The sequence below is a fragment of the Folsomia candida genome, unplaced genomic scaffold (assembly GCF_002217175.1).
Source record: "Folsomia candida strain VU population unplaced genomic scaffold, ASM221717v1 Fcan01_Sc009, whole genome shotgun sequence".
NCBI classification, from domain to species: domain Eukaryota; kingdom Metazoa; phylum Arthropoda; class Collembola; order Entomobryomorpha; family Isotomidae; genus Folsomia; species Folsomia candida.
Genome location: NW_019091201.1, coordinates 3,633,735 through 3,645,441, shown reverse-complemented (window position 1 = coordinate 3,645,441; position 11,707 = coordinate 3,633,735). Strand labels below are relative to the sequence as shown.

General features: G+C 36.7%; 3 protein-coding genes across 3 annotated transcripts; 1 reads left to right on the top strand and 2 right to left on the bottom strand.

The window, feature by feature from the left end:
- Nucleotides 1-28: 28 nt before the first annotated feature.
- Nucleotides 29-1,580, bottom strand: LOC110854361. Its single transcript, XM_022102791.2, has 4 exons — nucleotides 1,402-1,580; nucleotides 1,107-1,137; nucleotides 841-942; nucleotides 29-319 (listed from the first exon to the last, which is right to left on the bottom strand). Exons 1-4 carry the CDS (start codon nucleotides 1,453-1,455, stop codon nucleotides 198-200), a joined length of 309 nt encoding a protein of 102 aa, XP_021958483.1. The 5' UTR covers nucleotides 1,456-1,580; the 3' UTR covers nucleotides 29-197.
- Nucleotides 1,581-3,899: 2,319 nt separating this feature from the next.
- LOC110854178 (ATP-binding cassette sub-family G member 1) lies at nucleotides 3,900-10,618 on the top strand. The gene is given in 4 exon segments (XM_035854737.1): nucleotides 3,900-4,958; nucleotides 8,279-8,316; nucleotides 8,602-9,459; nucleotides 9,527-10,618. Coding segments are annotated over 4 exon segments (2,226 nt in total). The 5' UTR covers nucleotides 3,900-4,414; the 3' UTR covers nucleotides 10,313-10,618.
- Nucleotides 10,619-10,792: 174 nt separating this feature from the next.
- Nucleotides 10,793-11,501, bottom strand: LOC118436628. The gene is made up of 2 exons (XM_035855083.1): nucleotides 11,392-11,501; nucleotides 10,793-11,330 (listed from the first exon to the last, which is right to left on the bottom strand). The coding sequence occupies exons 1-2, from the start codon at nucleotides 11,467-11,469 to the stop codon at nucleotides 10,821-10,823; spliced, it is 588 nt and encodes a 195-aa protein (XP_035710976.1). The 5' UTR covers nucleotides 11,470-11,501; the 3' UTR covers nucleotides 10,793-10,820.
- Nucleotides 11,502-11,707: the final 206 nt, after the last annotated feature.

The window sequence follows — 11,707 nt, the reverse complement described above, 5'->3', positions numbered from 1 at the left end:
TTGACTTTAGCACAATACCAGTGTCAAATGATAAATATATTTTTAGTAGAGACAAGACCGTAAAATTGATATTGGTTACAGAAAGCTAAATATAGACAATGCAGATAAATTCGTATATACAATTGTTACTTATTATTAAACATAGTAGAAAATATGCCTACCACCATAATTAGTACAAAAGGAATCAGCAAATTCCGCTAGGTGGGTGTGTCCAGGTTTGGCACACGTTCCTCAGTGATACCTAACTCCCTGCGAAATTGACGGATTCTTTGGTCTAATAGACCAATTTTGTCCGTGATCTCCTTTATCCACGAAGTCACTGCAATACAACAAACTATATTGTAATATAATAAGATAATACATTAAACCAGCAAAAACGTTGATATTCAAATGATTATTTGTATTGAAATATGTATTGCTTCCAAAATCGAACAAGACCTGGTTCTGACCAACGATACATACAAAGACGAGTTTAATGAGAAAGGAAATTGGAGAATTTGAGAATGGAGCTTCTCATCTTAATGAGAGAAAGTTTGCAAAATGACAATTTTAGGACTCAAATTCCCTCTAATTTATGAAATTTTGCACTATACAATTTTGAATTTATGGAAATTCAAAAATTGGAGTTAATTGTACTGTAAAAATCGAGAGTCAGAGTAAGGAGAAAGTTTAAAGTGCAAAGATGAAATTATGAATTATCCAAATAAATTTTATTGAGATAAAAAAAATAGCTAATAACTCCAATAAGTTCTTGGAAAACATAGCTTGTTTCTGTTCTTTTAGCTATACATGCACTTGTTTTTTTTCTGATTCATGAAATGCGAATATTAATTCTCTGACCTTCTCGTGTTTGTGGTGCACGGCTTAAAATTAATCTCTGGTTGATTAATGCTCGTCTTTCGACGCCCAACTCATACAGGAATTCGTAGCGGTAGTCGGGCTCTGTAAAATTAATTAGTAATGTAATAATTTTTATTACTAATAGAATTTTCGATATATTTTAGCATATTGAACTTGATTATATTTATTGCTAGCTTTCGAGTACATACAGTAAATCTTCATCAGGCAAAAAGCTTTTAAAAATTGTATTATGTTTCTGTATTTACCTGCCATATTTAATTCCAGTTTTGGAGCAAGCTATACGATAAAGAGTTTAATTGATATTTCTTAATTGTAAACTGATTTGTACAACAGTTGGTATGCGTGTGCAGATGAGGAATTTAGTCATTTGAACTCAATAATTTGACGAAATGTTGCAAAATTGCATGTAGGTATTTACTCAATTTTGCAAGATACTTGTAACATTTCATTTAAACATTGAGTTTGGAATGGGCATTCAAACATTATTTAAAAAAACTTGTTATGAATATATGCAAAGTTGGTGACGTCTGAGATTCTTACCGGATAACCATCTTCTGAAACAATATGGTTCTGAAAAACATGATGAGCAACCATAATGATTCGCAAATTACGGGTTAATTTTATATTCGCAATTTATTTCGATTATTAAAGATGGTGACAAAAGCGCGTAAATGATGAACTTTATTTCAAAATGAGGCACATTCATGTACATACATATAACCTTTCTACTATAGTTTTACGTACTAACCCTTCTAAGGTTTGTTATACCTTCGCCTTTGCATTGTTGGATTCAAAAGTATGTGAAGGCATGGAATAAGTACATACATATGTTCATGCTACATTATTGTGTTTACGAGATAAAGATATGTATCATATATACATGTATCTACATCGTATCGTAGCATACATATATGCATATTTACATATATACTGTATGCATATGTGGATAAGGAATTGACAGGTGACAGGACGATAGCATAGTGGCAAAATCAGTAGAAATTGACTGATTGTGATAAAAATTGCATAATGATTGAATATTTGTTTATTGCAGTTTATGCAAATGCAATCCAGTAATTACTTGTAATAATAGTGTAACAATAAATAATTTCATGATGCAATGCGACATAATCGTGGCAAGAATTGAGCTTCTTCAGAAGTACGTACGATGGCCACGTGTGCATTATCTCCATGAAACGCTGAGGATTTCCATGAGACGTTGCTTCTTCGACTGGAAATCTCACGAAATGTTCGTTTATATAACTAATTAACACTAAATAATTAATTTTTACTGTAAATATAAACCGTTTTTTGAAAAGTCTCTCATGAGCATGAAACAGCTTGTTGTCTGATATATTACTACATACATATAGCAGTAATACACGTGATAAGCATGATCACTGTATATATGTAGGCATGTGTCACCTTCATTCCTGGTTTTCCATGTAACTTGAGAGCAATTTAAATAATACGTTTTCTTATTACAAAATACGTAAATGTTCAACCAAAGTTTGGATTGTTATAAAATCTCTGAAAACATTTTGTATAATTGATTGTTTTTTTTCAGATAAAAAAAATCTGACACATCAACAAATAAAAATACATCGGTAAATGTTTTACAACCCTCAAATACGTAAAATGTTCTCGTCAATCAAAGTTTGGATTATCATAAATTATCCAAATCTCTGAAAACATTTTTATAATTGATTGTTTATTCTTCCCGACAATAAATCTGAAAATATAAACATCATGTAACAAATATTTACGTGTGCATGTAAAAAATACGTCGCCGCGTGTTATACAAAAGAAGTAATGATAAGCCATATCGATAATTATGTCTGTATATACATACAGCGTCATTTATATTGTGGGTATTCACCAAGGCCTGACAGGAGCAGGTTAATTGAATGGGTGATCTAAAATTGCATGCGAACGAGCCACCATACCGACAGTCCTCAAACTAAACCACAACTAAACAGACTAAAATGACGATTTACTTCTTGTATGATGGCTCTCATGTTGGGGAAAAACAAGCAGATCGGAGTGGGGTCCATCCAACCACAATGTGTATCTAAGTTGGTTTATTGACCGTGGTCAGAAACATTAGTTAAGAATTACTTAAAAATTATTTCGAAAATATTTGTCATGAAGAAATAATGAGAATTTGAAGGTTATCGTAATTTGGTAACAAGTTTGGTAACATGCTACCTGTACCTGACGTTGAAACTGAGTCTCAACAACCTCACAGAATTTTATACATAAAATACATGCCTTGTATGTGTTGTATATAACATTCTAGTGATGGTGGTGATGAGTGATGACGTAATGTTTATGTTCTCAACCAAATCAAAACATCACGTGGCTTGCATTCTCGCTGAACAAAGAGCAATGGTACTCCCTCTGCTTATATTAATAAAACTCTATGGTATTCACGTCACTAAAAAACGTCGCTTCGCAACACATCTTCGCAACTTTGCAGTGTTTGGGAAATAGGTGTCGTGAACGACTTAATTTTACATGAAAATGCGTAAATTGATTATTTGCAAAAAATAATTCATTCGACGGAAAAGTGTAAGGTTGTCTGGCAATTTCTAAAATTGAGGATAAATTAAAATTTCACTTGACGACGAGTTTGTGAAAAATATTTACGACGATAATAGATGCCCTTTTGCTTCGCATGTTTCGTAAAAAAATAAAGCAATCTGATTTTTTTTTAAATTTACTAAAAATATTAAAATTTATTAATTTGGGTAAAGTTTATTATTAACATAAACATTGATAATAAGCAATCTGATTGGTTGTCGCATCGCAACTCTTCGTAAACATCGCAAAGTTGCGAAGATATGTTGCGAAGCGACGTTTACGGCTTTTACGAAGTTGACGTGAATACCCACATTGAATTCTCCCATTTATTATGTACATACATCCGTTTTAATTAGTGTAAAATTTTCAAGTACAAGTGCGAATTTTTCCAATCTCATAATCAGTATTGTATTGTCTCATGAACTGATTATTGCACGTGCATTCCAAAACGCTGGCTATCTATCTATCCAATTCGGAATTGATGTAAAAGGAGTAAGTAAACGAACTGTCGCCAGTCGTGGTATGTAATGTATGTACATTAACTAACTACACCTTGTCGCAGTGGCCGAGGAAGCGTGGGTGCGGACAATGTCCCCACAGTTATTCGATGTCCGCATCATCTCCCCATGTTATATAAACCCCACCCTCCCCCATCCTGCAATCTACAATGTTAACGTCCCCACACCTTCCGCGGCCAATGTCTTCATGAACTTGGCTGATTAAACACCTTTACTCATGAACCGATGATGGACTGACGTAAGTCATTGTCTCGCGGACATCAATCCAATGGGCTTTACATTACATGATTCATTCCATACTTCTCTCCAGCCAGGATAATTACTTACATACCTGGCAAACGTTTCTTTTATGATAACTCCTGGAAAAAGTGCGTTTTTGGTTAAGCATATAAATACCATTTTACGAAAGATCGTACTCATTCTTAACTTGACAAGGTGATAAGCTACACCTGAAAATGTCTCTGGTTTGGCAGAACGTATCATTTAAAGCGAGTGGGTCCATTTGTTCCAGTATAAGGCTTGGTTGTTGCTGCGGTTCGTGCGGTTTGGTGGAAAATGAAAATGCCAAAATTTTGCACGATTTGAGCGGAAAAGTCGACCCTGGCGAGTTATGCGCGCTCATGGGGCCGTCCGGAGCGGGGAAGAGCACCCTGCTGAAATTTATCACACAGGGGAAAAATCATCGAGGGTGTGACGGTCAATTGTGGGTCACGGTGGAGAAGGATGTCAAGGCCGCGTTTATAACGCAGGATGAGAAGGATCATCTTCTCAGCAATTTGACGGTGTATGAGTCGCTGTACTACGCGTCGGAGTTGAAAAATCCTAAAAATACGAGGGCATGGAGGCATAAGGATATCGTAGATATCGTTTTGGAGGATCTAGAACTGGACAAAATTAAGAATAATATGGTTGGAAAGTGTTCCGGTGGAGAGAGAAAGAGGATCGCGATAGGGCAAGAATTGGCGTGTGAGGATAAACCGGATTTTTTGTTTCTTGATGGTAAAATAAAGGAGAGTACCGTTCAAGGGGGTTTTTACGGCCTGAGCGAAATATTATTTTTAAACAATTAAAAATAACAACGTCGTTGGCAACAAAAATGCAAAGAACTTCATTTAGCCCGAGACAGGGTCAGAGTCCGTTTCTAAATTTTTGTCCAACGACCTGACGATTTCCACCAAAATATTTGTATTATTCTTAATTCAATGACGCTGGTTATATCTATCTTATCGTTTTCTCGGAGCAAATTTCCATACACCCGACATAATATTCTCACTAATTGTCACATTTATCGAGCATGAGAAATTCATTTTTTACCAATTTCAAAAAGACACAAATAATGTGACGACAAATGAATTATTTTTTGAAAACCTAGCAGTACAGCTTTGCTAAGCCCGAACCAGGATGGATTAGTAAACCCATGTTTGTCAGAATTTTATACTATTTTTCACTAATTCTTGCATTAACTAACGTCAGTTGGTAGTATTAATTGGCACCAAATACCACAAACAGTGGAGGCTGTTCCTATAAAATTTCGAAATTCAACCCTCCTAAATTCTAATCCTATTTTTCAACTCCACACTAAATTTAAGCTGAATATATAAATTCTTAGAAATCTAGAAATCGGTATTGGTACTCCTTCCTTATTGCCCATCTGGTTATTTTTTGTTCATCTTTGACTTCATATAATTTCATGAGAAGCCATTAAGTATCACCGTTCCGAATTTCAGCTTTTTGAGACAAGTTATGAAAATCGGTATGGGTTACCCCAACGGGTCCCGGATGTGAAAATTTTACTCAATTTTACTTCATCTTCTTCCATTAGGGATCATTAGTAAACTATGTACGAAGTTTCATCTCGATTAAATAATTTAAAAAACCTATCAGTACAGTTTTGTTTAGCCCGAACCAGGATTGGTTAGATATTATAGTATAGTTCTGTGGTTAGTACATAAACCCATGTTTGCCAATAGTTTTCTGTAAAATTATGTGCTACTATTTTGCAATGAATCTTGAATTAACTACTGTTGGTTCAAAATTAATATGCAGTAAAATTACTGTGAAAGTTGAAAAATACATAATGTATATTTAAACAACCTCAAGTCATGGAAAAAGAATATTTCGCCAGATAACCTTTCAGATTTTTTACTGCATATTAGTTTTGAATGAACAGTAGTATCAATTCCTCGTATTGGATCAAGTTCTAAAAATAATATTTTCAATTAAAATATTGCTATCCCTTCCTCGTGACTACTTCCCATGACCAGTGGAGGTCTCTCCTATAAAAATTTCGAAATTCAAGCCTCCTACATGCTATTCATAAGTTATTTTTTGATTCCATTCTAAATTTCAACTGATTATATCAACTTTTACAAATCGATATGGGTTACCCCTACTGCCACTCTGGTTACTTTTTGTTAATATTTTACTTCGTTTATTTCATGAGAAAGCACTAAGGACCACTATTCCTAATTTCAGCTTTTCAAGCTAATTTCTGAAAATCGGAGGGGGTGACCCCCTAGGGTACCTCCGGTTGTAAAATTTTACAATTTCACTTCACATTCTTTCATTAGAAGCCATTAGCAATCTCTGTACCAAATTTCAGCTTTCTATGACAATTTTGAAATTTTGGTGCATAATTCCCACCCACTCCGATGACCCCCACCGGTCAACCACTTGACCGATTTCGCCTATCTTCGAACTCCATTCCTAACTTTGCAAAGTTTTACATGCATATGGTGAAAATTTCAAGTCAATCGGTTAGGCCGTTTTGGTTCTATCGTGTAGATGGGCCGGACGGGCGAACGGACGGACATGAGGGTTCCATAAGCCCAGACTCGGGCTAAAAACTAACTTTCAAGAAAACAGCAGAGTTTTGTTGACCACGGGGTCGCATGACGACAGTCTCCTTGGTCTTTTTATAATTTTTCCCAAATATTTTGCAAAATTTTCAAAACCCACACCACTTTGACGGGCTGAAACTACCAGAAGCGAGCATTACGTTTCTTAGCTTTTTCTTAGCTTTTTCTTACAGATGAGGATATGACTGATTTTATGGCAAAAAAGCTAAGAAACGTAATGCTCGCTTCTGGTAGTTTTAGCCCGTCAAAGTTGACATTATCACCTCCTTGTACGGTACTCATCTTTCTATTATGTTAGAAAATGCTTTGAAGTTTATAGAATAAATTTAACTTAAATTTAAATTTAAGTTAAAATAAATTTATAAATTTAAGTTTATACCTTATAGAAACCGTTTTTAAAAGGTTAACCTTTTAAAAACGGATTCCACCAATAAGGTGGAGGGCGATTTCGATCTCTTGGCGACGGACTACACCAATAAGGTGTAGGCCAAATTTTTCGCCTTAGCGACGGACTACACCAATAAGGTGTAGGCCAACTTTTTCTCGTTGGCGACGGATTCCACCAATAAGGTGTATGGTTACAGAATTCCGTTGAGACCGGGCTACATCAATAAGGTGTAGGAAAAAATAAAAATAAAATGACCGAGAAAATTTTCTCAGTTCCATTCTTTCCTCCTTATTTGTCGTTGGTTTTTCTTCAAGCCTGAACTAATTTTTTTAGAGTTTAGAGTTGTAGTTGTAGTGGGGGGAGGAACTCGGAGGAAGTGCATCAGAGGTCACGCCGCGCCCCCGAAAAATTATCCAACATTGGCGCCGCTAATAAATTGGTCGGCGTTGACCTCTGACCTGTATCATGTTGTAAATATGATACAGTTCATATTTTTTTAAAATTATCACAACGTTCTCTTTAGCTAATATATTCGCAATAGTGTCACCACCGATCGGAACAAGTCACAGAACACTGAAGGACAAAATTATAGCTAATAACTTGTTTAAAATATAAAATGCATCCCAAAATCAGTGTCATCAAATTGATGACATGAATGATGACGATTTATTCGTTTAGTTTATTTTTGTAGTACTATCAAAATCAAATCCGATCTTTTTATCAAAATTAATATCGTGTGTTCATTTGGTTCAGTTGCAATTTCATGTTAAAAATGTATAATGTTCTAATTTTTGTTGTCGAATCAGTTCCAGGTCTCTAATAAATCATAACTGCATCAGTAGAATATTCAAAATCGGTTTGCATTAATTCAGTCCCCAACTGATTTTATCACCGCCCCACAAGTCGGTCTCAATGGTATTCTGCCCCCAGTAAATCCGCCCCCAAATGCAATAGAAACCATTTTTAATTCCGTTTTTAAATGGTATCCAGGTCAAAATTAATTAGTTTCTATAAGGTTAAAAATGACTGAAAAATTACCATTTTACAAAATTATTTTCTACAAATTATTTTAGAGCCGACAAGTGGACTCGACAGTTACTCGGGATTTAACGTAAGTATTTTGACAATTGAAAGTTGGCAGGTATTGATTTCTCGGTATTAAAGTTGTTATCACTTGGTATTAAAATTGTTACCGCTTGGTATTAAAATTGTTACCACTTGGTATTAAAATTGTACCGGGGCGTAACAATTTGCTACCGATATGGTAAAACTTTATACCGAGCTATTTACTATACTTGTCAATACTGCTTTGGTAAAGTCATATATTAATTAATACCGCCTGGTATTATTTTACTACTCGATTTCTAACACAAACTTTCTCTCTTACTTATTTCAGGTCGTATTTCTCCTCCGAAAATTAGCACAAACTCAAAAAATGTCCATCATCACGACCATCCACCAACCCAGTTTCGACATGCTGGAACAATTTCACAAAGTCTACACAATCTCAAAAGCCGGAAACTGCATTTACAACGGACCCCCGGACAACATTCAGCCCACTTTGGCCACCTACAATTTCAAATGTCCCAAAACTGCCAACCCTGCCGACAGCATTATTAAAGTCGCGTCATCCGTCAATCGCGACGACCTAATCGTAGGCACCATAGGAAACTATGAGATCCTTCAGATCGAGATGCAAAACATGATCGCGGACGAAGATGTCGAAGTGGACGAAGACGAAGACGACGCGTATGACGATCTCAACCAAAATCGAGTCCCTCTCAGTCTGGTGGAAGATCTGAAAAATAACAGACTGATTTGTGACGAGATGACGCAACGTGTCTTATCCGAGTGGGACGGAAGCAGCATTTCCCCTGGTCGACATATTGAGGGAGAAGGCCTCTGCAAACCAAGGGCCACTTTTTGCCTTAAGGACCTATGGATTCTGCTCAAACGGGCGGGACGAACGTCAATTTGGCGACAACGGAAATTGATCCTGATCCGGTTTGCGTTACACGTGGTTGTGGCCGGTGTGCTGACGACGCTGTACGGGAGAGAGCTGGGGGTCGCGGATGGGTGATATGTCCCCAATGATACGGCTCTTTTTAACGACGGGGTCAAAGTCACGGCAGAAAAAACGTTAAGAAATGAGAGCTTTACGAGTCAAAATGTGAAATTTCAATTTTTTAGTTTACTTTTTCTCATGTTTGCGGCCTTGATGCCGACCGTGCTCGCGTTTCCGGCGGGGATTCAGGTGAGATTTGTTCGAAATTTTCACAGTGAATTGAAATTTTATGAAAAAAATATTCCCAAATTTTCAGCTATTCCTTAACGAACACCGAAACGGATGGTACAGTACGGGAACATATTACATATCGAAAACCCTGCTCGAAATCCCTTGCCAATTCGCCTTCCCATTCTTCTACACTTATCTTCTCTACTGGTACAGCGAACAAATCGGGATGGACACGTGGTACGGGGGATTATTCGGCTTCATGTCGTGGCGCTACTCCGCCTTCCTTTGGATCACGTTCCTCAGCTGCTTTATCGCGCAGGGATTAGGATTTCTTATCGGGATAATCTGCGTCGACTCGTTCAACATCACGGTCATCTTGTCCAGCACGATTCTCCTCTTTTTGTTCCTGTTTTCAGGCTTTTCTGTGAAAACGATTGCAATGGCGGCAAGCGTGAAGTGGATCACGAATCTGTCATTTATCCGGTTCAGCTTTGAATCACTGCTCATCGTGATTTACGGTTTTGATCGGTGCACATATTTGCCGGGAGATATTGGAAACACGGTTTTATACATGTTTGACTTGAGCGATTCGGATTTGCGGAGGAATGTAATTTGGTTGTTGAGTCATTTAATCGTGATCCGAGTGACAGCTTACGTTCTTCTGAAGATGAAGGCGGAACCGAATTTCTTGCGACCGGCGCCCGTCGTTTATCGCGCGTTGACGATGACCTCGTACGTGTTGGGACATCTGAAGCCACTGTTTTCGAAAATGGGGAGTTTGACAACGATGGTTATTCAGTTTTTGGTGATTGTGGTGTTAGTACAGCTTGTGGTGGGAGGGGTTTTGCTGATTTTTAATCTTTTGCAGTAACGGAGATTTAAATTCCACTGTGTCATTTTTTATATATTTTACTAATAAAATTGTAAGTTTAGATAATTAGCGTTTCATGGCGGCATAAAAAGAGGAAAAGTTTTAAGTTTTTGTCTTGTCAATATTTCGAATGCTAAATATCTGCAATCAAGACATGCGTAAAAAATAAAATAAAAATTACTGCCTCACATATGTATTTTCATGAGTATCGAATATTCTCAGGTGTAAACTCTGTTCACAAATCACAGATCTTCCGCAATTATTATAAGTTTATTTTTTATAAATCTCAGTTTCTTGAAAATATGTAAATATATACATACGAAAATAATGAATAAACTTATATTCAACCAATAATGCTCTACAAGTACATAAAATCTGTATTTTATTCATAACATTTGCATTTTACACATGTAATCATTATAAAATCACGATTTTTTTACGAATTATAATTTCAGGCGATGTGTGTCTACTCAATAAACGATTGGATTAATTCTCTTCCAGAGTTACGTTAAATGTAGTACCGAGCGTCCATGGGGTCTGGAATTTTGAAGTGAGAATACGCCATGGCCTGTTCTTCTGGCAGAGTGAGATGAGTCGATCCAATGTCGCGATACTTGAGGATATCCGTCAAGTCACCTTCCATGTCGAAAATGATGTTTTCCGCAATATCTCCGGCCTCACCCTCCGTGACGTTCCACACGTCCGTGTTGTTGTTGTCTTCCTCGTCGTCGTAACCGGGGTCAATTTTTTCCTCGCTGACACGTCGCAACGTCTCTTCCGCCTTTACAATTTCGACGATGGAGTCCAAAAGCTTTGGATTTTGGGTGGCTCCAGATGAGCTACCGGGTTGTTGATACAGTGCTTCAAAATTGTTGCTGGTTGGGGTTTCATCGACCGTGGTGTCTTTGGAGTCACCGACCGTGGTCAAATTTCCGTCTTCCTCGTCTGGAAAGCCAGCCAGCATTGTTTGCGAGGGGGAATTTTTTAGGGGGATTTCCATTTTGGGGAGTAATTTGATCTGTAATTATGATGAGATATTAGGTGCAAAATCAGGGCAAAATTCAAGAGAAAGTGCTTACTTTCAATTCGATCAGTCGGAAAAAGCTGACACACCGTCTACGGAAATTTACAAATTGCACATTTTTCGAAATTTTCATGAAAAAAGTTAGTTGATCTGAATCTGTAGTTATGCAACTAAATATATCCTGATTTTAATTGATTGATTATTAAGGGCCCGGGGGAAGATTTACTTTTCGAAAATTCATTTTATATATAGCAACAATAATTGCTAGGGATCCAAGATTATTATCACTATATTAGGCTACGACCAAGATTAATTAACATGTTTCTATGGCACTCTCGCGTTCAAAAGCTTTGATTTGGTCACTGTTTTTG